At 39.2% G+C, this 24,545-nt stretch overlaps 1 protein-coding gene across 1 annotated transcript in view; it reads right to left on the bottom strand.

Moving 5' to 3' along the window:
- The window catches only part of FAM169B (Protein), a 41,295-nt gene that overhangs the window by 5,426 nt on the left and 11,324 nt on the right, over nucleotides 1-24,545 (bottom strand). Inside the window, exons 2-6 of the mRNA XM_064456158.1 lie at nucleotides 21,653-21,786; nucleotides 18,763-18,862; nucleotides 11,092-11,177; nucleotides 9,331-9,505; nucleotides 1,518-1,700 (exon numbers count right to left, since the gene is read on the bottom strand). Coding sequence (XP_064312228.1) covers nucleotides 1,518-1,700; nucleotides 9,331-9,505; nucleotides 11,092-11,177; nucleotides 18,763-18,862; nucleotides 21,653-21,786 — 678 coding nt within the window. The remainder of the gene's footprint in view (nucleotides 1-1,517; nucleotides 1,701-9,330; nucleotides 9,506-11,091; nucleotides 11,178-18,762; nucleotides 18,863-21,652; nucleotides 21,787-24,545) is intronic.

The following is a 24,545-nucleotide window of genomic DNA, read 5'->3' as shown; positions in this document are numbered from 1 at the left end:
ATGCTCTCCTCTGTCCATTCTGGTTCATCATACTACTGAATGAATCTAGATGGGTCATTTACCTTCAACATTCAGTTGAGTTTAATGTTGGGATGTTGAAACAAAAACCCTAATTCTGGTATGTAAACATTAGCCTCTCAGTAATGAGCAGATCGCTGTCATGAATTTTATCCAAGGATATCCAAAGTCAATTAGTTATTTCAATAAAAGCTACTGAAAGTAACATATATACCAAAATAGAGATATATGCTAAATGGCTTTTTACTTCCTTTTAGGCCTCTATAGCACATTAAATAACATGCTAGTGAAAACTGTGACATTTAGTACTGAGATTTAGAGTAAAAATCTGCATTCTTTTGTCAAAGTACAAGATTGTGGTTTGAATGAAATTCTAAAAAGGCAGTGACTTCAATATACTCAAAATTTATCTTATAGTAGTCTTTTTATAAAAGTAGGACCTAGAAAATCTAATTAGAACATGATTCAAGTAAAATTTATCCACTATTAGCTCTAAGCTTAATTGAGATGAAAGCATAGTCTTGCAATATGTCACTAGCATTAACACATAAACAATCCAGCTTTCTGATCCATAGTGTCTAAAGCATTGAAGTTTATGTCTAAGTCATAGGAATAATGGATTTTACTGGGAGAAGAGAAAGAATGCTGTCAATACTATTCCTTCCTGAATTTAGAAGTAGCAGTACCTTAGAAAGCCTTGGGTCACACTTCAACGCATTGGGGTACATTTGAATACATTCAATGACACGTACTGACCAAGAGAAAGAACAGATACAGTCAAAATTTTGTTGACACTTACTAGGAAATGGCTGTAAAGTCAACAGTCAATAGAAACATCAAAAAAAAAATTTATGGTAAAGAATGTATGCTGTACAGAGAAACTTTAGGGAAAAATGGTCTTCTAAAGAAAAGAGTTTTACAAATAATGTGAGCACAGGTATTTTCTCTAAATTTTACTAGCAAAACCAGAACTTCAACCTGAACATAGAGAAGATACGTAACTACTTAATGATCTTTTCAAAGTGCTAAATGTTCAAAGACAGTCAATACAAGTACTGATGTGACTGGATGAATGAGCAGAGCCCAGGTATGTGGCTTATTAAATCTCATTTCTTACAAACGCAGTATCTGCAAGAGTATTATATGCACAGTGTAGGCTTGACAATATCTTATGATTCTTTCCCCTCTTGTCAGATAAAATGGGTAAGTCACTGTCTAGGGCAACGACACAGTTCTAAGAGACAGCGAAGTAACAATACAAAATGTCAAACAGGCAGTATGAGCTTTATGCTTCTCATTGTCTCACATAAATATTGGCCTACCTTTCCACAGGCAATTCCAGATGTTTCAAGAAAGGTAACCAATTGCATGCTAACAACAGTTCAGTTCAGACAAGTGCACTGAACTCTTACACGGTTAAGAAAATCCTACCAAGGCCATCTTGAAATTTATGCATTATACATGACCCTTACCTAACGCTTCCACATCAGACAATTTACCTTGATACATTGCAGCAGAAATAGGGCAGCTGATCCCCAAGGCATCCTCAGCCATGAAAGACTGACAGAAATCACACAGCATTTTCATCCCTAGGCCACCTCTTCGGTACTTTCTTCGGACGAATATAGTATCCAAAACAGGCAGCAAGTAACATTGACTAGTTGTACCATCACATAGGCTCCCTGAAAGCAGACAGTAAAAAAATACATTAATTTGAAAATAAAATTGGTATTGCTGCACTAACTGCTGTGTGATCCTAGCCACAAATACTGCCCTGATACCTTTCCACCCGCTACAAGGATGACCCTAAGTGAAGTGCATTTGCATAGACAGTAAAACACTTTCCAGGAGGAAGACTTATGCCACCACACTGAGAGGACCTGCTTAACGTGTGGCTGACAGGTTGCACCATAGGATTTTCCAGACTCTGATTCTTCACAATCAGACCATCTGGGTACACCGGCAATGTTCATAGGAAAGTTCACTGAAAAGATATAACCCGGCTACAGGCAAAGAGGCATAAATATTCTGAATGAAATCTCAGTATAACCCTTTAGCTTTTGGCTATTCTGGTAAATCACCCCTCAAACTCTTTTTGTTAAATACACTGAACCACACAATGAAGTACGATCTAAACGCTCAGAAGCATTTCTATCATACTGCCTAATGCAGCTGGACAGCAGAGAATTCCAGAGAAAACTCCCAATACTGTATAACCCAACGATTTCATAATGACTGCATAGAGAGAGGACAGGCTCTCTTGGCCTCTACATACATTGCTGTTGTGCCTCCCCAAATGGTATGATAATACTCTGAAGTATGAAACTTGACTGGCTCCCTCATCTACACCTCCTTTCTGACTTTTACTGGTCAGAAAGTTATACAGCCCTTTTACTGCATATTCAGTCTTTGATCTCCTAGTTCAGTAAATTCCACAGACAGCTGCACAAATGAATACTTCTCTTTCAGTTGCTGTTATCTGTCAACACACACCCGGGAGTCATCCTCAAACCTTTGCTGGTAAGAGAACCACACAAAAAGTAAGTGCTGAGGTTGTTCCACCTGAAACTGGAAACAGACCCCTAACTGCTCATGCTCGCAGTGACTCCAGGCCAGAGGAAGGGAAGTCCCTCACTTGCCTCCTTCAGAAAACAGAGCAGAAGCCAAGCAGCCTCAGCAACCCAGCACATATAGGGAGGCAGATCACTTCCCAAAGAGGAAGAACCGTGTCTGAGAAAGCACCGAGTAGAATCCAAGCAATAGCTAAACTCATGGCAGCATCTTAGGTTCAGCCCTTATACTGCAGCACACAAGTCACACCTCTGTAGTAAGATGAGTATAGATATTAATTAAGGCGTTTGGATACAAAGCCATAAACAACTGAGTGGTGCGTTTTAAGAAAGTACTGTAAGTGCTCCTTTGTATAGGACTCCATTTCTACTGAGTGGTGATTTATCACACATGTACATGCCTCTAGTCCATTGCTTAAACTAATATTATCAGTGTTAAACCAGGGTTTTCACTTAAGGACGGTCCTTGCTAATAAACACATTAAGTCAGTCACTTGAAATCATGGGGACATGACATAATGCTCTACATGTGGACAAAATACAGACTCAAGTATAAGCCTGCAAACTATTAAAACTCAGTTCTCAGTGAAAACTGTCAAAAAAAATTAGAACCAAGGGATTTATTTTGCAATCATGTATGGTAAATTCAAACTGGAGTCAAGAGAAAGTTAATTAAGAACAGACATTCAGGGACCAAAATTTTCATGTTCACCCTAAACAACTTAGGATCCTGTTGCAGAAGGCACATTAGCAATTCACTGTACAACTTCTATTCAGTGCAGAATACCATAAAAACAGAACCTCAAGCTACTTGAGAATAGAAGCATTCAACTCTGAAATGAATAACCAACATCAGCTAACCAACTACCTACAGATAGGATAAGGTCACCACAGAAACATCTCGCTTATTTATTTTAATTCTTAGAAAATATTTATAAAGATTTTATGCTGCTTCTATCTGGTACATGGCAGTTTAAATAGAAATGGATATCCAGGCCTTCATGACGGAAAAAGATTACATTTTCTTACTTCATTGCTTAAATGTCATCAAGACTTTCTCAGTTTTCTTTCTTACCACTTACTAAGTGCACCATTCAGTCTAGTTTTCAATGTCCTGAGACATGAAACACCCATCACTCCACAAAGACCTGTTTCACAGTTTCACAGATCTCCTATTAAATGACTGTTCCTAAATTCCAGTATAAGACTTTTACTTAATAGATCCATTTTTTCTTTATCACATCACCATAGCTATCTTAAACTGAGGTCTACTTCTGTTCCTTGAGTTGGTGTCTAGTACATTTTGCTAATAGTCGCCAGGCCTGACTTTGATTACTCTCTTTTCTAAGATGCCAAGTCAGCAAAGCATACATGACTATATTTAATTCTAGACCCTGATTTGTCAAGGCTGTAGCCCTCCATTTTAGCAAGAATCCACACCACACATACTCAGCCATACAACAAGAGTATGTAGCTACAAAACCAATCCATTCACATCCAGGCTTGTTCCACCCCTCCTTAATCGAAGTGCATGCTTAACTTCAAACACATGTTGAAGCACATTGTTGGAAAAGGATGGTTTGTGGTGGTGTTTATAACCTTTCAATATTTGTAACACATGATGGGTAGTTAGGCTTTTTTCATGAGCCAAAAAATTGAGTGTATCCCCAGTCCCATTGTTAGCTGCCAGCACAAGAGAGATGTTGGATTCCAGCAGTGTTGCACCATACATTGTAAGAAAGGGACAAACTTTTCCTCATGAAGTCAATAGCTTCAAGAATTCCTGCATGTTGCAAGTGTCCTTATAGGTTTATTATCTCATATAGTCTGTCTCCTATAAATCCTGATGAGACTGCTGTGCAATCCCAGGAGCTGAGTGATTTATGTCTGTGCTCCTAATTTTGTGTTGAGAAGATGACAAAACCTTGTAATGTCTAAAGGCACTGTAAATAAAGAAACCATGAAGCCATTCTTCACCTTGTCCCTGGGAAACATATTAGAAGAGTTATAGCCCACAGCCATTTGAAATAAAATAAACAAACAAACCAACCTTTGGAACAAAGGCCACTTTGTCTCTACTTCCCATCCAATAGCAAAGAGGTTACTGTAAGCTAATGGTGGCCCAGAAGTGACCACTAGGCTCTCACACATTTGGTTCAGAGGTTTGTTTCATTGTTGAAACACACAGACTGAGTTTTGAGGTGAGGGAGGAGACAGGGAAAATAAGGGCATTGGCAATGGAGATGGAAGTATTCATAGAGTCTGCCCTTTGAAAGCCTTTGATCTGTTTGGTTAGGTCACAAGTGCCAAATGACCAACTTATGAGCCAGCAAAATGGTAAACAGATATTACAAGGGCAGGAAAGCAGACAGCCATTAGCATTCCCAAAGAGCCACAAACCAGAAGAAAAAACAATCCAGTCCCCACATCCAACAGACCCAAACAAAACAAGGTTGTGCATACTGACTATTTCCCTGCTGAACAAGCTGGCTTGGCACACACATGTTTGGACAGGCCTTAAGCAGGCTGAGTGCTTGTGTAAAGGGTGGGGAATATTTCTGCTGAATAGATCCCAAGGTCAACCCATTGTGTGAGTTTGTATGTGAGAAGGGGAACAAAGGTTCTGGCTTCAATAAAATTAAATTAATTCATGTCTTGACTGGTATGTAGTCATTTAATTTTTATTACAGCCAGAACCTTAAGTCTGCCTCAGAAATGCACATTAAAAATATTATTGCTAGAAAACAGAGGAGAAAAAAGCAATTATCCAACAAGATTTCAGCTAATTGTCTGTCAGGTTAACTTCAATTCTGATTTAATTTTTTTTTTTCCAAAAGAAATGTATGTAATCAGTGAAGAATAAAACCCTATTATCTTTTTAGGGATCTATTTCTAGAGAATACCACTTGGGCCACCAAAGTATTAAAAGGAAATTTGCGAAGGTTAATAATGAAGAAAGGTGTGAAATGGATTTTAGCTTGGGTAGCTACTTCCAAAGACCATCTCAAAGGCTCTGGGGTAGCAAAAAGCTGAGACTGGGCCAGGGTTGCTTTGCTGCCTACTCGATATCAGCTTAGAGTTCTTGCAGTCAGGTGTTCCCAAACCATGATTTGTGGAGCATCTCTAAAGAATGAACGAGAAGCCAACAATGCATTTACTCCTGGTTCAACTGCATGTTTTATAGCCTTCTCAGAGGGCCCAATTTTGTTAAGGCTGGTTTGAGTCATATCACAGAGAACACCATCTTTCTCCACACTTTTACTACTAAGGTTTGACAAAAGGGGCACAGTGAGCGTGGGAAGGAACAAGCTTTGACAATCTGACTCCTTTGCTTTTTGTTCCGCAGACACTTGGTCTGCAACTGGGCAGCTCCTATGCGTTATAGAAACAGTAATACAGAACAGTAGGGGAAAAAAAGCTGTAAATAAAAAAGGGGTTTCATTCTGTTTTATTCTTAAGGGTCTAAGACACTCCTGGCTCATAGCATCCTCCAACTTCCTTACTGATTTATTTGCATTATAAATATTCTACATTCTCCTGACATTTATGTGAAGGTGGTAAAAGTCCATTTTCAGCAACTACTACTCCTCGGTAAATTTAAAAAAAAAAAAAACAACAAACAAACAACCCAAACTTTCAGGTAATTACATGGTCTCATTGCACAAAAAATAGTGTCAGTAACCATAGTCATTACTCCTACCTCACTACACAAAACACATTCTTTTTGAGGTTTTCACACAGATTTAGAGCATGTGAAGAAAAAAAGAAATATTTAAAAGAATATAAAGCAGATCTCAAAACCAAAGTATCTATATGAAGGCTTTCTGCAAAATATTTTATTTTCAGGTTGCTGCCTGCAAAGAAATGTACAGGGACAGGGGACTGTCATGATCTGTTGTACCTTTAAGTAGCTACATTCAGTGAGGTCTAACTCCTCAGCTGTCTAATATGGAAGCCGCTGACATAGATAAAATTGGAGACATTTATCTTGGCACGTGACAAAGTGTCTTATCAGCCTCATTAGTGGCTTAGTACATCTCATCAGTCTTTACTATACCCAGTGGTAAATACTGCATGCCTGTCATTGGACAGGAACAGGCACATACCAGAGAGGCTAGGGTGATGATCTGTGCAGTCATGAATAAATTTTGTTTTAATAAAGGTGTCTAATGCTCACGAAAAATGATAGCCTTGAAGAATGAATCTTCTGTTTATCTACACAACAGGTGCAGGATGGCCAGAGTCAGTAGTTGCCAAATTGTCTCAAAACCCTGACTTGCAGTTACTGTGTCTCTGAGCAAGGTGGGTGCTCAAGACCATCTGTCCCTCTTTAGCTAGACTATCAAAAGAGATCCAGCTAAGGATGTTCATAAGATGGATGGATGTGTGGAACTGGACCAAAATTACCAAGTCCACTTTGTACAGGCCACCTAGGAACTGGCAAATGGAAATGACTTTACAATATTGCCAAGATAGTTAATTGGAATCACTGAAGTCCATTGAAAATTTAGTTTGTGTAACGGCACACTAAATCTGTAGCAAAGATAGAACAGACACTCTCTGAGAACCATTTCTATGATTCACCCAGATGACTTATGTTTGAAATAGTCATGCTCCACAGAACTGTTCTGGCTTATTTAGCTCCACTGAAGCATGTTTTTTGTCATACTGTAGATAATGGAAAATTCACAGATGAGAAATACAGCTGAATACAACATCAGCATGAGAGTCTCAATTACCTAGTGAAGAAAATAAAACTATAAAGAATGGCCAGGTAATTGCAGAGCACAGAAATAAAGGGAGTCAGAATCACGTGGTAGGCACAGAGGAAAATAATTTCTTCCTAGGGCCAGAAGCTGTAACAGAGGTCCAGCACAACATAAAATCCTGTGCTTAAAGCTGCTCCTACTAAATGTTCTGACCAGGACAGTAAAAGGAAAAAGAACTTACACTATGATAAAAAGAAAAGTTTTTTTAAAAAAAGTCTAAAACAACCACGTGAAATACAACTTTCTAAGGCATGATATTTATCTTAGCCTGTTTTGGGCCTAATAAATCCATGGCTCTTCTAGAAAGTAGAGAGAATAGGATCAGCCAGAGCATGGCTGGTACGAAATTGAAATCACAGAACTTCAGAAAGAGGAATTATTTTCTAAATGCATCCAGCAAATAGCAGAAAGGGGCAAAAACAATCAGTTTCAAGCTTCCCGAAAAGGCTTTGGCAAAAGACTGCAGTAATTTGTGACACAGGCCAAAAACTAACAAATATAGCTGCCTAGAGAAAAAAACCACTGGCAACAAAAGGCAGATGCTGACAAAGCTGGACTTGAAGAATTTGTATTTTATGTGGACCTGGTTTAAAACCAAACTGTGACTCTCAACTTACTCAGAAACAGTTTCAACTTGGCTAATACTCCACCCATAAGAGACTACTGTGCAAATTTATTTTACTGAAGCATGAATCATTACAGCCCATACGAGTGTTTCTTTCCAAAAGCTTCGCTCAGAAATATTTATGGACTTAAAGGAAAACGTACTATGGCAATTGAAGCGTTTGCCAATTACAAACCAGTTCATCAGCATATTCACAGATATAGACAACACTCCTTTATGACAGGCCGAGGTTTATTCGTCACTGATAGTAGAGCAGCACTGTACCAGCACAGTGGTGTACAAGCTACACCTCTGTGAATAAGGATTTCGCACATGCCAAAGCAGCAGAAAAGCAGACCATTTCTTTTATTGTTGCTGGCCTTCCTCTATCAGAGGAGGCACCTACAGACTGTCATCTGGAATCCAAAGCAATCCAGATCTGTACAGCTCTCAAGCTGTTTCTTATTCTCCCCTTTTGGACAGATGGGTACTGACTGCTGACTTGAACAATACATTTACCTCCAGAGATACCAACTTCTCTACGTTTAAGTTGCTGGTATGCAGATGATACCCATGAGTCTTAAACACAGACTGGTAACCAGCTCCTACGTGCAGGTACATACTCAACTGCATACCTGGAGTTATTCTAATGAAGCCTTTCCCACTCTAGACTGGATAACAGTAATGTACCTGCATTAATACAAACTCTCTTTTTAATAAAAGACCTTTACCAAAGCTGATATAAAGCTGCACCTACTGGTACGAGTATCCCTGAAGAATCAAATATATTGGTTCTTTTCTACGCTAGTTAATCAACTAATGATGAAATCAATTAATAAGCATCCTTTAAATAGGGAGTACCACAGCTGGACAAAGAATTCCAGGACTGATCTAGCACATACACCTTTCTCTACACAACCCAGCCACTGCTCCTTATGCATCCAAGGATATTGCCACTTCTCGCCACCAGCTGTTCCTGATACACGGGTTTCCATGGTGAACTGTACTCCTTTTTTCAGATATTCTTTCCAGGATGTAGTCCTCCATTCTGTGGGTAGGCCCTGCATTCTTTGTTCCTAGACGTACGACCTTCTGCTTGGCTGCATTAAAGCATATTTTATTGGAATAAGCCACTACCTCACATCACTCAGTGTAACTGAGAATAGAGTTTGGAGCCATCACGTTTAAATGAAAGTAATATGGATGTCTTCCAAATTCTGGGAAGGTTTGTTCCCCAGATTCATTCTGAGAGAGATTTGATATAAAAATGTAAATGAAAGCCAGGATTATTTATACTGAAAGATAAACAAAAGGGTTACATCTCTCGCTATTAGGAACCAATGGAAATGTGTCTTTAAAATGACCTTACCTTTCATCTTGACCGAGTAAAAGCCAACAGCCTCGCCATTTCTCCAGAGTATCTTGGCACACTCAGTGGCAGAGTGAGGTAGAAAGAATGCATCATTAGCTGAACTCCCTTCCAGCATTCCAAAAATAATGTAGTTCAGAACAAAGAGGACAATCCTTTCTCCAAACGTCTGGACCTTAGAGAACAAACAAAAACAGATCAAAGAAAAACGAAGCAGACAATAGTATTTTGCGTTTCATAAAATGTTTCAAAATGAAAAGGGGACGGAAAGGAGGAGGTCAGGAAAGATGTATACTTAAATTTGGGGAAAATACCTTATGAACTGGTTCAGATAAAACAACAAAAACAGTTTTTCCCAGTGTTCCACCCTCTATCCAGAGGGCACAGAACAATTTAGTAACAGTTTATAAAGCTTGACATATCACCTGTTGTCACAGGGAGAAATTCTAAAGCAGCAGGAAAAGAAGTATCTTGATTGTAGTCACAGCAAACTAGTCACAGATTTGGAAACAGGATCAAGGCATTCTAATCCTACCCAGAAGTGAAATAAAGACAGGATTCACTGAGTTATCCTGGTCACCTCTTCCCTATTATGTCTTGCCACAGCATCAAAGAACTTTAGTGCGCCAGGACTTTACTGAGGTAGACACTATACAAAACAGAGAATAAATACAGTATGTCCCAAACAGTTTATAATCTAGGGGTGACATGAACAATTAGGAGGTTTATGCTGTGCTTCTTACTAGACAACCAACAGGACAGGAGATGGAGGATTATAAAGGAACAAAATCTTATTGGTCATCAAGGTAAAAAGTGGTGCCAACAAGCTTTACATGAATGCTGAAAAAGAAAATTAGAATTTCTACAAATAATGAAAAGTCACCTCTTAACAATGAGCTAGAAGGGGCAAGTTTTCTATTGTCAAATATTTTTTCATTCTCTGTTGATACAGCAGATGTAGAAAGCCTGTGTTTCTCCTCCAAGTTCTATCTTGCAAGGATTTGTATCTCAAAATCCCTCCAGTTCAGTTACCCACAAGAAGCCTACTAATTCAGTGAATAATTAAACTTTATGTATGGCAGATTTTAGGGAAAGATGATAAAGGAGCAGAATCATTAAGGACCAAAACTAGACACAGTGGGTTGGGCAGGAAACAGAACTGACTTAATAGCCTCATGGCAACACAAAGCTCACATGCAGTGGGCACCTGACGACTTAGTTGAAAACAGACTATGGGCTACCCAAATCTCTCAAATTACAAAGAAAATAGTTGTGTCCTACTGAGATAATTTATTTGGAAATAGAATTTCAGTTACAGAAACTATTAAATAACAACCATTTCATAAAATGAATGCAATATAAACATTATTCAAGGCACACAAAAAAATCATAACTAGCTAGATAAGACATCGTTCCAATCTGCTCCCATCAGACAGTCAGAAAGCAAGACTAACGCAAAGAGTTATTGCTAATGTAGTAATTTGGTTTATCTGATTATTTCTTCAGTTGGCGGTGAGGGTAAACTAAAAACAAAAACTAATAAATCTCACCGATGAATCATAAACTATATGCACAAAATTGTTTAGAGAAGGTTAATGTGCGTGCCGCTGCGCAATGGGAGACATGAAGTACATGGTGAGCCACATAGCCCAGGTCCCACAGGCTATAAAGCATGAGCTATAGGAGACCAGAGACAATTACACGATTGTTGTAGCTGGAAAGTTCCAGGGTAAAGACAACTGTTTAAAACAGCATCCTTACCAAAATTAGCCCATCTCTAGAAGGATCAGCCGTCTTTACTACATCTTCCACAGGCCACCAACACTGGTTCAAATAAACTGCCAAAACTACAAAAAGAAAAAGACAGGGGAACACATTACCTGCAAATAAATACAAAGGTGGTTCTGAACCTTTCCACAAGCAGCCTCAGATACTTCTCCCTCCAGCTGACTCCAGTTTGATCTGCTGTGAGACAGCTGAACAACAATTGTATTTCAATCTCACCGCTGTGTCCCTTGATATCCAGTTTTCAGTACCACACGAGGCATCAACCAAAGGTAATTTTTCTCAGGAATTGATGCAACTTTGGTATGGCAGCCTGTGTGTGGCACATGAATAATATCCTGCATAATATCTGTTCAGTAGCATGGTAAACTTGAGTGGCATTTGGGACAAAGAGTGTTACCTAACCAAAGGTTATGTTTTTGAAGTTTCTTTCAGACTTTCTTCTGCCCACATGCATACATGCCTGTATTTGCACCCATGCAAGTCAAAACCAAAAGTTTTCATGTCTGCTTTATTAAATAGCTTTTCAGCTGCTATGTAATTGAATTTCGATATAAGCTATGCCTTTAGAGTACGGACTCCTAAATCTCTGCATGGACAGATATTCACAGAAGTTCAAATGCACACATAGAGGTTTCTATCAGCAAAAGACACACATATGCACACATAAGTAAAATACACTTTGCCCTCGTGCAAAAGTGTATGACCAACCTACACATAAGTCAGGTCCTTGTGTAGGTGTTATGCAAAACTTGCACCCCACTTCTTCCTATCCTTCCTTAATTTTTTACCTATGGAGAAACAAGTATTTAAACCCTATTCCAACATGTTCATCTGCAGAATTCATTGCCTGCCATTAGATTTACAAGAGAAAGACCGAAGCAGCACCAGTGATGCTGAAATTGCTCCGAAGCCCTGTTCCGAAAGAGAAGTTTTAACACAGGGTCATTTGAAAGGATATAGAATCATTTTTAAGGGTTTAGATTAGGTTTCAGAATAAACACAGAAATGTGATCATTTATGACCACCAACACTTCAAGCAGCAAATATTTCAGCAAAAAGAACTTTTATTACCCGTACAGTAGTGACATCACCTAAAGAAAGTACATGGCCACAATCTCAGGAGTGCTCAAGAACACAGATATCTCTACTGTCCTCAAACAGGGCAGCTAGCATCCACATTTTTAGACAAAGAGATAAAATATAAAGTAGGAAGTATGTTGCAGAGAACAGCATGGGGTTCACACGTCTTGAGTCCTAAGACAGTGCACCGTCTACTGGTTTTTTAAGCTACCCAGCTGGGGACAAACATAAGAAAGTTAAAAACCGTTATGAGTTAGAGACACATTCACACACAAGGAAGTGAAATGGCTTCAACAGGATTCATCATTTACCTGTTTTAGCCTCAGGTTATAAAAATGTTGCTGATGCTCACAGGTTAGTTTCCCTTTTTGCTTCAGCCTCTACCAGCTCCCACTGGTTTTAAGGCTGGAGATTCCACTTAGCTAACTTATATTTCAAATAAATTATTAAAGCATGTGCCAAAAAGCATTACACTTTGTGTACTGGGTTAACAATGAAGAAAGTATTGCACGCAAGGGCAGATGCCTGTTTATAGCACCAGATTCAATTCATTAAACATTATGTGCTTACTTGCATGGGAGTTTCATACTCTTTCTGTGATGGATTCAATCTGTTCCCTCAATCCCTTCACTCAGCTTTCAAATGCAAGCAGCCACTGCTCCATTACACATCCATGAAACACGCAGCTACAAAGGGAGCTGAGTCAGACAAAGGGGGCATAATGGGCCAAATGCTGACTTTAATGGGAGCTGCACAGAGGTTTGGCACATAGTTCAGACACATACACACACTTAGCAAAGGTCAGAAAAGTTTTTAATATCTTTGAGGAAAATAGAAGATATGTAACCATGTTCTAAGGAGCTAATTTTATGGAACATTTACTGTGCTATTCAATAATTTAAATGTGTGGAAGGGAACACTAGTTGACATAGCAACTGTCACATCACATTACTTGAGCAACCTTATCTATATGGATGCCTTCCTTGAAGGAAAAACATTTCTCCAGATTTCACACAAACATATGTACTTTGCTTTTTGTTATAATCTTTCAAGTCAACATCTGGTCGGCAGTTAAATCCATCCCTGTTTCCCTATATTCTCATTTTCATTTCATAATCAACTTTGAAGAACACGATTTCAACTGCAAACATGTTTTGTAAGACCACATGTTCCTTCACTCTCCTTTCCCAGCCTTGATCTTTCCAAGATATTCAGTTATGTGCACCTGATCATAAGAGATCAAGGTAACGCCAACAGTAAGTTACACACATCACCTGAACCCTGTGAATCACGATGTACATGATTACAGTGATCTTGTAATTGCAAGACTAGGTGAAATGGATTAAGTCCAATACGTTTCAGTTCACAATGGAGTATCTACATGCTCAGTTGAGTGGCTTGCCCTGTAAGCACTAGCTTGCTAAACCACAGTACTTCATTTACTCGCAGTCAGACAAACATATTCAGAGTGCTGCAAGAAGCTGAGAGCCTGTGAAGCACACAATTCCATACCACTACGGGTATTTGGAATACAGTACTGCAAAACACTGAGTTGAATTAGGCACTAAGCATAATGCAATTGTGATTATGAAATGTCTCCTTTTCTAGGCAAACATGGATCCCTTCCCAGCCCAGGTCTGGATTATATTTTTACTTTCTAGGCTATGCTGGCCAAATGTTCCCACACTGGTGTGCAACTATTTGAATGAAATGTGCACATCAGGACTCTACACATAGAGTAAAGCAGAAAAATTAAAGCAACATCCAGCTTGGTACTTCTTTTTCCCCAGCCTTCATCTGAATTGCTGAGATGCATCCCACAGTCACGAACTGAATTAAAGGCAATGCTATATATGAGATGTAATTTGAGTTTGTTTAACAAATATAGAATGTACCCATTCTTTACCTTAGATAAAGTCATCTTTGCCTTAATTTTTTATTGATGGCACGCTTACAGAGACTGCTTTTGCCAGATTTCCACCTTGGAAGGAGAATGGTAAATTACCTCAACAAGTAGTTCCATGCAACCGAGCCTAGACCAGCTCTGACAATGGAGGAAGCTCAGAGATCCTACATTAAACTGTGTTCTGCAATGTTGACATACCCTGAATAGCTGTTTCCCCCAGTTCCCTATCTTTAAAATGGAATAAGATCATTTTCTCCTAAGAGTTTTATTGAAATAAATACATTAAAGCTTCAGAGGCACGCAGATGCTGCAGTAATGGCAGCCATTCAAGTATCTAAGATGGATATCTTTCCTGCAACCACTTACATTTCCTTCTACAATTCCAGTTTTACTCAGTGATTTGTTGCAAATGTCTTGTGATAAATGTTCCATGGCATCTAACAGTTATTGTAAATTATTATATACGGCATACAGAAAATGCCACAATAAGGTGTGTTTATTTAGTGTTATAAAGATGTTAATCACCCATGCTATGCTCTGTAAGCCCTTACAACACAATTTACATTCTCATAAAAATATCTGCACAGATATACTAACAGAACGGAACACTTAGCCCAACAAAAATAAATTAAAAATGCTCCCAACCAAGACCAAGTCCTGTGGAAAAGCTACCATATCCATTTTCTCTTTGAAAAATGCAGGTCATTTCAGACCACAAGCTACCCATCCCTTCTGGACAACCCATCTTATCAAGATAATCAGACATAAACCTGTGTTGGAATCAACCCCTCCTTTAACCCATGTTCAAGAATTAAATGCCATCAAACTTTAAAGCTCTTCACAGGCAAACTTGTAGCTAGGCTGCTAAATTCAGTATTTTTCCAGAGTCTAAACTGTTAGAATTTCAAAAATAAATTATTAGACTGACAACATTTTCTTTGGGAACTGTGGTAAAATAAGTATATTACAGTGGATATTATTCTGTAAGTATTATATACATCATTTTATCTATGCAATACTTCACCATTATAGATGTAAACACAAATTAAGCTGAAAGATGAAATCCCGTCACGTATGAACATAAGACATACAAGGTATAACAGCTTTCTCACTGAGATTAGGGTACTGCCCAGGCATGTGGTTAAGCCCAGCAATTGTCAAGGCTTTGTACAGAGTTCATTTTAGGGGTGAGGGATGCTGGGGAGCCATCAGGAGCAAAGGTGGAGGTGTTGGAATGAAGCTGAAGGAACTGATGGTGTCAGGGATAGAGCTGGGGAAGGGAACTAAATTGAAAATGCTCTATCCAGGGTTTTGGCAGTCACCAATAAGGAGAACCACTTGAGCAGTGGAAGGTTGGGGCTCTCCAGAGCAATATTTTCTCAGAGCATCGTGTGAGCTGCAGCAGAAACAAGCAATGAAGATTCTAATTCTTCCTGATTCACTATCCACACCAGGACCTGAGAAGTACACAACTAAACATGCCCTACACACTTATTAGCTGCATCTTCTACTCTGTTTCCAATTGCTTCTCAGTAAAGCACCTCTACCCCAGGCATATCCCGGGACACCCTTGGCTGCCTTCTCCCAACAGACTTCAGAAATGTCCAAATGAATTACAAGTGGAAAAATCAGTGGGCCATATTTGCAAGACTAACGCTAACAAAACTGAAGGCACAGAGCGAAACATTTGGTGCAGAGAACCTGATGTTCACAAATTCTAGCCTGGTGCTGAATACTAAATGTATTCAGGCTAACTAAACCTCTAATGTGCCCATTAGAGGTTGAAGCACATCAGCGTGCTTCTGGAGTGCATCCTCTAATTTCATTTCAGCCAAAAGTAATCCAGTTCACTCACCCTGAAACTGCTCCTTGATATGAACTGAAGCACAGTATGTGGGGACAACCAGGAAATTTGTTTCTAAGAGCACTTCTGGTGTGAAGTAAAACTAAAATGCAGATGCACTGGGCAGCACATGAGAAAGAGAAGAGGACAACTACAGCAAGATTGTTTGCTTCTCCCATCTGGATGAAACTCAAGTTCACAAGAAAAGTGTAAAGCTCAAGGGAGAAAAAAAAAAATCATGCTTAGTTTAGTGTTTTAACTTTCTGCCCACATCCTTAAGTAATGACGACTGAGTTAAATATTGCCTTCCTCAGAAGGAATTGGTTTTGAAACAATTTGATCTGTTCACTAGTCACAACACAAGGCCACATAGGTAAGCAAATCCAGATGGACTTGCCACATTAACACAGTCTGCTGCCCTAAGAGTCAATTCCAAATCTGTTGAACTGTGGGAAAAATATTTGGACAAAATACTTCAAATGTATATACCCATATGTATAGGTGTGCAACACATACACACACATCCCAGCAGACTTTAGAGAGCTAATGAAAATTTATTAAAACTCATCTAAAGAAAAATATCACGTCAGTCAAATCTGATGTGTGTAGGAAGGCTGGTCACATGTTTATAGCATATAAAATCCAGAAACAAAGAACTTCCAGTAAAATCCTTTAAATCATACTTTTAAAAGGAAATCTAAAAAGCCAGATGATGTAGACCTTACTTAACTAGACTTACTGATCTCTGAGGCTGTTTCTGTGACTATGGGCTGGTGACTCAAGCTACAGTTTTGCAAGGAGGTCACAGTAGTCAGTCAGTCTGTTGTTTATAACATAATAAGGTGTTTATTCTGAGAGGTTTAAGCTTTTAATGTAGATAGCTATCATATAATTTAGGCTCCAATGTGGACTTGTTTGACTTGTTCCTGTGGGAAATCATTTTTTCCTTGTGTACATGTATCTCATTAATACTTGTTGTTCCTAATACTATTAGATCATTTAACTGAAGATTTGTGCTAAATGCACTGCTTTCCCTGCATTTATTTAATAATTCCTTATTTTTGCACTGTAGTTGTTACAGAACCCATTCCTCTTGTGCAGCCTAAACTAACTTAACACTGTTTTCAACTACATTCCTGTGAACATGTGTCAGTAGGTATGCACAACTGCACCCACAGAGCAAGTTTGGCCTCCAGTGTAGACGCTTCTCTCCTTTATCACACCAGTGAGTGCCTATCTCTCTTCAGAAAAATGTTAATGGAATATTTAAATTAATGTCAGGAAAGTAATTCTATATCAACAGTTTTAGAGGGACCAGAAAGTCTTTTGAGTACACTTGTAACGAGGTCTCCTACCTTCAACTATGTGAATCACAACCCATTAGCAAACCTCCAATTGAAATCGTATATAAAAGGAGCTGGAAAACTTTGCAGAGTTCACCACTAACCACAGATGATTTTGATTTTTGTTCTCATGAAGAAATCTCCAGATTACAGGGTTTGGACTGAACAATGAACACTTAGTTACACTAACAGTACCTGTTCTAGGAGTTTAAGATCATTACACACTTTAAAACTGAACATGGAGTGCTAAACTTCTTTGCCTTGCCTTTGTTGTAATATTAAGCATACTGGCTATTAAAGCCTTTCAGGTGTAATTTATAGCTTATCCTTTCAAAAAAATGTTTTTAATGACAGATATCATTAGTTTGCTGCCACATTTGGAAGCTGAAAGTTTAAGAGGTTTCATGTATTCTGTATTCCCTAAGGTACACAATGGGTCAATGCATAGGTTCATGTCTCTGTTATAGATATTCCAAAAATTCTATAGCCCATTGCTTCACAGCAGCTCCAACACTCCTCATTTAATCTAGGTGGGTTGCAACCTGGGCTTTCGGTACTATGCAACTTGGAGCCAAGTTTCCCGTTAACAGCAGTGGTTTCAAGAGTTGTTACTTATTCTACATTTGCATTTTTTCACATTCCACAGCCAAAGACACTTGCCTAAGACAGTAAGTAGGAAGAAATCAGGCCATGTCTGAAGATACTGAGACCTGATAGCAGGGAGATAAAACTTAGATACAATTATTGATCAAATCTTAATAACCTGTTGATACTCGAAGCAGTGACTCATGAAACAGAAACACCGGTAAGCACATGCTGACTTCTAATGTCTGTGACACAACTGTAGCATAACCCTGTCAGGTTGACACATGGCTGTAATAGGAAAACACCAGCACTACTAGCAGTAAGCAAGGCAAAGCTGCTAGAGTTTAAAGAATATCTTTATTTAAAGAATAAAATGGATGTAACTCCATTTCTGAGCATGGTCTCACTCCAAATTTACCCCTCACACACCAGTACTGGAAATAGGAGGCAATTAAACCTAGGACTAAAGAAGATATCATAAAGTAAAAATAATATGAATAAGAATCAGTAAGACCTCATATAATTTCACATATATATATTTGCTCTTGTTTAAGGATTTCTGAATTCTACCCAAACTATAATGCATTAAATTTCACATCATCAAAAATTAGAAAAATATTACCCCATTGAACAAACTCAGAAAGAGGAACAGATTTACCCAAGGTGATTTTTCAGCTACCACCAGAGCTTTGCATATGAATTTAAAAGCCCTGATTGTCAATCCTCCCTTCTAATCAGCAGCCCACTGACACAGTTCCCTGACAGGTAAAGTGAATCCACTTCATATTCAAAACAAACCCCAAAATATTTAAATACATAAACAAACAGGCCATCTTAAAAGTAAAGTACAACTACTCAAATTTCAAAGTATTTTGACAAATTCTAACCTGTCTCTTTATCCTTTGGATCAGTTAACAGCAACATTTTGCAAGTAGAATTATTTCGGTAGAGAGGGACAAAACACACACAGGAATCTTCAAGTTTAACCTAAAAAACAAACAGGCCCTGTAGCTGTTTGTACTGCAAAGCTCACGAGTAGTATTTCATGTATTAGATGCACCTATGATATGTTCTACTAACATGCATGGTATAAGCCCGGCACAATACTCCCTCAATCCTGAACTTCAAGGTGCTGAAACGTACATAATATTGTAGTATTATGAGTAAGTAATGTTACTTTAAAAGAAATCAAGATACCAAAGTTAGTGGAGACCTTAATGCTGACTTACTATTAGTACATAACCTGGCTTTGAACACAGTTACATGCAGACAAATGGTGTTATGAAAGACCAGACACAGCAAATAAAAACAAATACAACAGCAAACAAAAACAAATACAAGTTGCACTTCTTACAGCATCATCCAGCTGAGTACCTGTGGTATTTTGCAAACAATGAATTAAGCCTCAGGGTACAGGGAGTATCAAAGCATTAGGGCAGTGACTGGGCAGTTTATCTGTGAGGCACAGGGAGGGTAGATAATTGGCACAAGGTGGTTATGTTGAAGGCAAAGCTAAAATCAAAATGCAGCTCACAAGCCCTCAGTCTTAGACTAAACTTCTAAATGATGTGACACATAAACACAAAATCACTGTGCTCAAACAGCTCTACATGCATAGAGATGACGATTTCCATATGAATATTGCAAATGCTCTAATGTAAGTTTAGGTACAGGCAAAAAGAGTGCATAATTTAGCACAGTATGTACTGTACTTTCAAAAATCTGGTCCATTGTGTATGTGTGGGTGTGCCTCTCTCTCTAATTGCACCCATTTGTCAGTTTGCTATGAAACTCAAATCAGTCACGTGATACATTTAATATTTCTTGGTGCATGGAAGAGTAGTATGAATATGGATTGTTCAAGATAACTCTAAGTTGAAAGCAGTGTTCACTAGTTTATGAGCACCAGAATCCTGGTATCATCTGTGCAAACACTGGACTCCAGGAAAAAAACTGAAAACTGCCTGAAATCCATATTCATGAGCTTCCCAAAATCTCAGTATGTTCTGGGGATTCAGTCGTTCTTTGCATGCTTCAAATATAACAGGATCGATGTCATTATGGCACCTGGGAGCATTACTATAATGAAAAGGCCAGTACTATTACCAATACTGCTATGACTGTTATTTTGTTTTATAAGGTAATGTGCACTTTCACAGGTGCTAACAACATCAGCATGAGCCAAGCATAGCTTTCTGTGTGTGAAGGCTGCCAATGGCTTCCATCCTCAGTTGCAATAATCCTTGCTATTTGTGTACTGAATGCTTGACCAAAGACCATGCCATACCAAAAAGAAGTTCTGTGACCCGAGCAAGTGGGCTGACAGCCACTTAACACTTGCTAAATAATTATTCATGGCTGCCGGTCCTGCCACTTGAAACCAGCTTTAATTCAGATACAGGGAGGGGAAAAAAAAAAAAAGCCTGGTAACTGCAGCCATTATTTAAACACAAAAATCCTCATCCTTCAGGTTGTAGGTAGACAATAGAGACGGGAGCTTTACCCTATTACAGTTAATTTATTTTTAATTACAAATTATCAACATTCCTTGAACTATTTATTACAAGAGTATAAGGAAAAAAACAATACAGCAAGAACATTACCATTACTTATGCCCTTGACTAGCTGTCTGACTGCAGATTAGATTAGACCTGAATTAAATGAATGCAAAGAGAAATGTGTTGCTATGAGACTCAAATCAGTCACATGATATATTTAAGGTCTGATGACAAGCCACAAAATCAAGACAGTTCTGAATCAAAAGCCAGGAGTCCACCTTTAACTGATCTCATTGTGCCTAGCTATTGCAGCAATACACACAGCACTGCTTGGGATTTTAATTTACCCCCCCTTGTAATGGAACAGCAAATGAGCGTCTAAAAGTACAACCACGCATGAAAGGCCGAAGTATGGGCACAGAAGCCTGAAACTGGGGGATCTTTGCATTTTCAGGTTTGTTTGTATTTAACCCTACATGGTCCACTAGAGGGCATTACAAGAGTAGTTAAAGCCAGTCACATTCACGGCTCAAAGATGAAGCTATCCACCTGAAAAAGCGTTTTTCTGGAAACTACTGCATATTATTTTCCTAAATTATAGAAAAGCCACCGTATTCTAAACATTTATTTCAACTAATCCACTTACTGGTTTGATAATACAATAACAGTTAGCCCTGCACACCTTTTATGATCTAGAAAATGCCCAGAATGAAAAGTTTCATAGGTTGATTGAAGTCAGAATTCTTAATAGGCCTGCTCAGTCACCTCCAATGCATTCCCCCTCAGGTGGCTCAGGAATGGACCCTAAAGCATTGGCACCTGCAGTATTTATACCATCTATCAATCACATCTGATCAGAATCCCTGTAGGAGAACCCGTATTCAAAATTATCAATACAAGTATGGGAAAGAATGGGAACAAAAGACTATTTCACAATACCTGTGTAAACTGCACGGTAGAGGCAGAATACAGAGCTGCACCATGGTATAAACATCTATCAAATTCACTTTTGATTCAGTCCTATAAGGAGGCAGGTCAAGATACAAAGTTCAGCTAAGTGCTCCAAACCCTCATCCACACTCAGAGGGTTTTAGACTCGTAGTTTAAGCTTATCTCTCATTTGCAGCATGCAAACTATTTGAAATAATGCAGAGTTTGCTGATTTTAAGAGATTTGTAGTCTGGCACGCCCATTTACCCCTATTCATAGACAATGAGCACAACCAACAAACTAGTTTGCAAGTATCTAACATGCAGTATGAAAAACACCAGCCTACTACCTCTTCTCCTCCAGGGATCGAAAAAACATCAGGAGCAGACGATGATTTCATCAAGAGTTTTTCATAGTATGTTTCAGCATCTCCTTGCAGAACCTCTGGATCTTCTGCTAACGTATCTACCAAGTAAAGGCAACCTGTAGTTAAAATAAAACACATGATATTTTTACTCTTTAAATGAACTATGAAACATGAGTTTCAAAATCTCAGTTTCCCCAGCAGGTGCTTGGTGTGGCTGGGCCCTTATTGTTCCCATTAGAGCCTTTTCTATAATCCTAGTATAAAACAGCAAGGCTGGTAAAAACCTATCTATATGTTATTTACCTCTTGACAGGCAATTTTATAAAGTAGAACCACGACAGCATCAGATCACATTTGTCTCCTTTGAATAAATCACATTTGTCCCCTTTGAATTCAACAAGCACAGTCTCAAATTATTCTAGGTGTAAGTAAATGGCTTTAAAGCTGGAAAAGCAAAAAAACTTCTTCAAAACACAGCCTGAGTTTTAGTACTGTCCAAAAATATAGCAGGAACAGAATTCTAAAACTTATACTGTTTAGTGGAAGACTATCCCTTTATGGGTCAGTCCATGATCTGTTGTATATCATTAGTTTTCTCTTTCTTTTTCTTGAGTAACTTCAACTAAGCACTTTTACAACAATGAAATAATGTCAAAATATATTAAAATATTTACCTGTATAAGAGTTCCCAAAATAGTAACCATCACCTTTTACACAACATAACTTTTAATCCATGTGACTCAATGCTGAAGGGTATTCATGGGAGGTATTTGTTAATTGCATGCAAGCAAAAATTACATATATCTGATGCCTGTTACCTAAATGCAAAGTCCAATTTGGTGCTCATGAGGAACGAAGCAACCTCTTTCTGACAAAACAAACCAGACTGATTGGTGGCTCATCACCAGTTCAAGATAAAGAATGTCACAAGCAATAGGTTAGCAGTCCAAACAGTATTTTGCCAGTCTTCTATCATAGGAAAGAAGTAATTTCAATTTAGAATCATAGAATGGTTTGGGTCGGAAGGGACCTTTAGAGGTCATCTAGTCCAACCTCCCTGCAGCAAGCAGTGACATCTTCAACTAGATCAGGTTGCTCAGAGACCCGTCCAACCTCACCTTGAATGTTTCCAGGGATGGGGCATCTACCACCTCTCTGGGCAACCTGCTCCAGTGTTTCACCACGCTCACTGTAAAAATTTTTTTCCTAATATCCAGTCTAAATCCACCCCCCTTTAGTTTAAAACCATTACCCCTTGTCCTCTCACAACAGGCCTTGCTAAAGAGGTTGCCCCCATCTTTCCTATAGTCCCCCTTTAAGTACTGGAAGGCTGCAATAAGGTCTCCCTGTCAGCCTTTCTTCATAGGAGAGGTTCTCCAGCCCTTGGATCATTTTTGTGGCCTCCTCTGGACCTGCTCCAACAGGTCCATGTCCTTCTTGTGCTGAGGGCTCCAGAGCTGGATGCCGTATCCCAGGTGGGGTCTCACCAGAGCGGAGTAGAGAGGCAGAATCCCCTCCCTTGACCTGCTGGCCACGCTGCTTTTGATGCAGCCCAGGATACGGTTGGCCTTCTGGGCTGCAAACACACATTGTTGACTCATGTCCAGCCTTTTGTTCACCAGTATCCCCAAATCCTTCTCTGCAGGGCTGCTCTCAATCTGTTCATCCCCCAGCCTGTATTGATACCAGGGGTTGCCCTAACCCAGGTGCAGGACTTTGCAATTGGCCTTGTTGAACCTCCTGAGGTTCTCACAGGCCCACCTCTCCAGCTTGTTAAGGGGCTTTCAATCAACAACCTACACCTGCAACTTTTGTAAGGCCCAAACTGAGGACAAAATCTTCTACCACACTGCTATAGTTGGAATCTTAGTTCTGAATCCTCCACTTTTTAACCATGGTTTCCTCTCACATGGCAGCTCGTGTGACCCAAGTTTAATGTGAAATAACTGCACTGATAGTTCAGTGCAAAGTAAACGGCTAAGACAACGAAGAGTCTTACAAGGGCCATTGCAAGAACTGTCTATATTAAGATTCAGAATCTAGGAATCATAAAAGTACCATATTGGAAATGATACATTTCCATGTAAAAGTAGGAGCAAAATGGGATTTGTAGTACCAAGTCAGACTATTCACCCATGGTCCCACCATCTTCCCTCTGGCAGTGATCAGTATCTGATTCCTCAGCAAAAGGGTAAGAAACTACAACTGATAATTCACCACCACCTAGCACTGCTTAAAATGCTTTAAACACTGTTTTCCTGCCCTTTGCAGACAACCAGCTTACATCCTGACGCTTGACAGCAAAGCTATGTAGTGAGAATGCTGAAGAGAAGCTACTCTGTAAATGGTTTTCATAGTATGTTTGTATGTGACAAAATGGGAGAGAAAATGGCATTGCAATACTGGCAATTTGAGTCACATTATAAAATCCCAGCCAGTACTTAGCAGTGGCAGTTTTCACAAAAGGACAGAATGGTAGGAAGGGACCTCTGGAGATCATCTTGTCCAACTCCCCTGCTTGAGCAGGCACACCCAGAGCAGGGGGCACAGGACCACGTCCAGGCAGGCTTTGAATATTTACAGAGAAGACGACTCCACACCCTCTCTGGGCAGCCTGTTCCACTGCTCTGTCACCCTCAAAGTAAAGAAGTTTTTCCTCATATTTAAGTAGAACTTCCCGTGTTGCAATTTGTGCCCATCACCCCTTGGCCTGTCATTGGGCACCACTGAAAAGACTCTGACTCCATCCTCTTGACACCTGCCCTTCAGATATTTATAAGCATTGATAAGATCCCCCCTCAGTCTTCTCTTCTCCAGGCCGAACAAACCCAGGTGTCTCAGCCTTTCCTCATCAGGGAGATGCTCCAGTCCCCTG

The sequence above is a fragment of the Phalacrocorax carbo genome, chromosome 7, assembly GCF_963921805.1.
Source record: "Phalacrocorax carbo chromosome 7, bPhaCar2.1, whole genome shotgun sequence".
NCBI lineage: Eukaryota > Metazoa > Chordata > Aves > Suliformes > Phalacrocoracidae > Phalacrocorax > Phalacrocorax carbo.
This window is presented reverse-complemented; position numbering and strand designations above follow the sequence as displayed.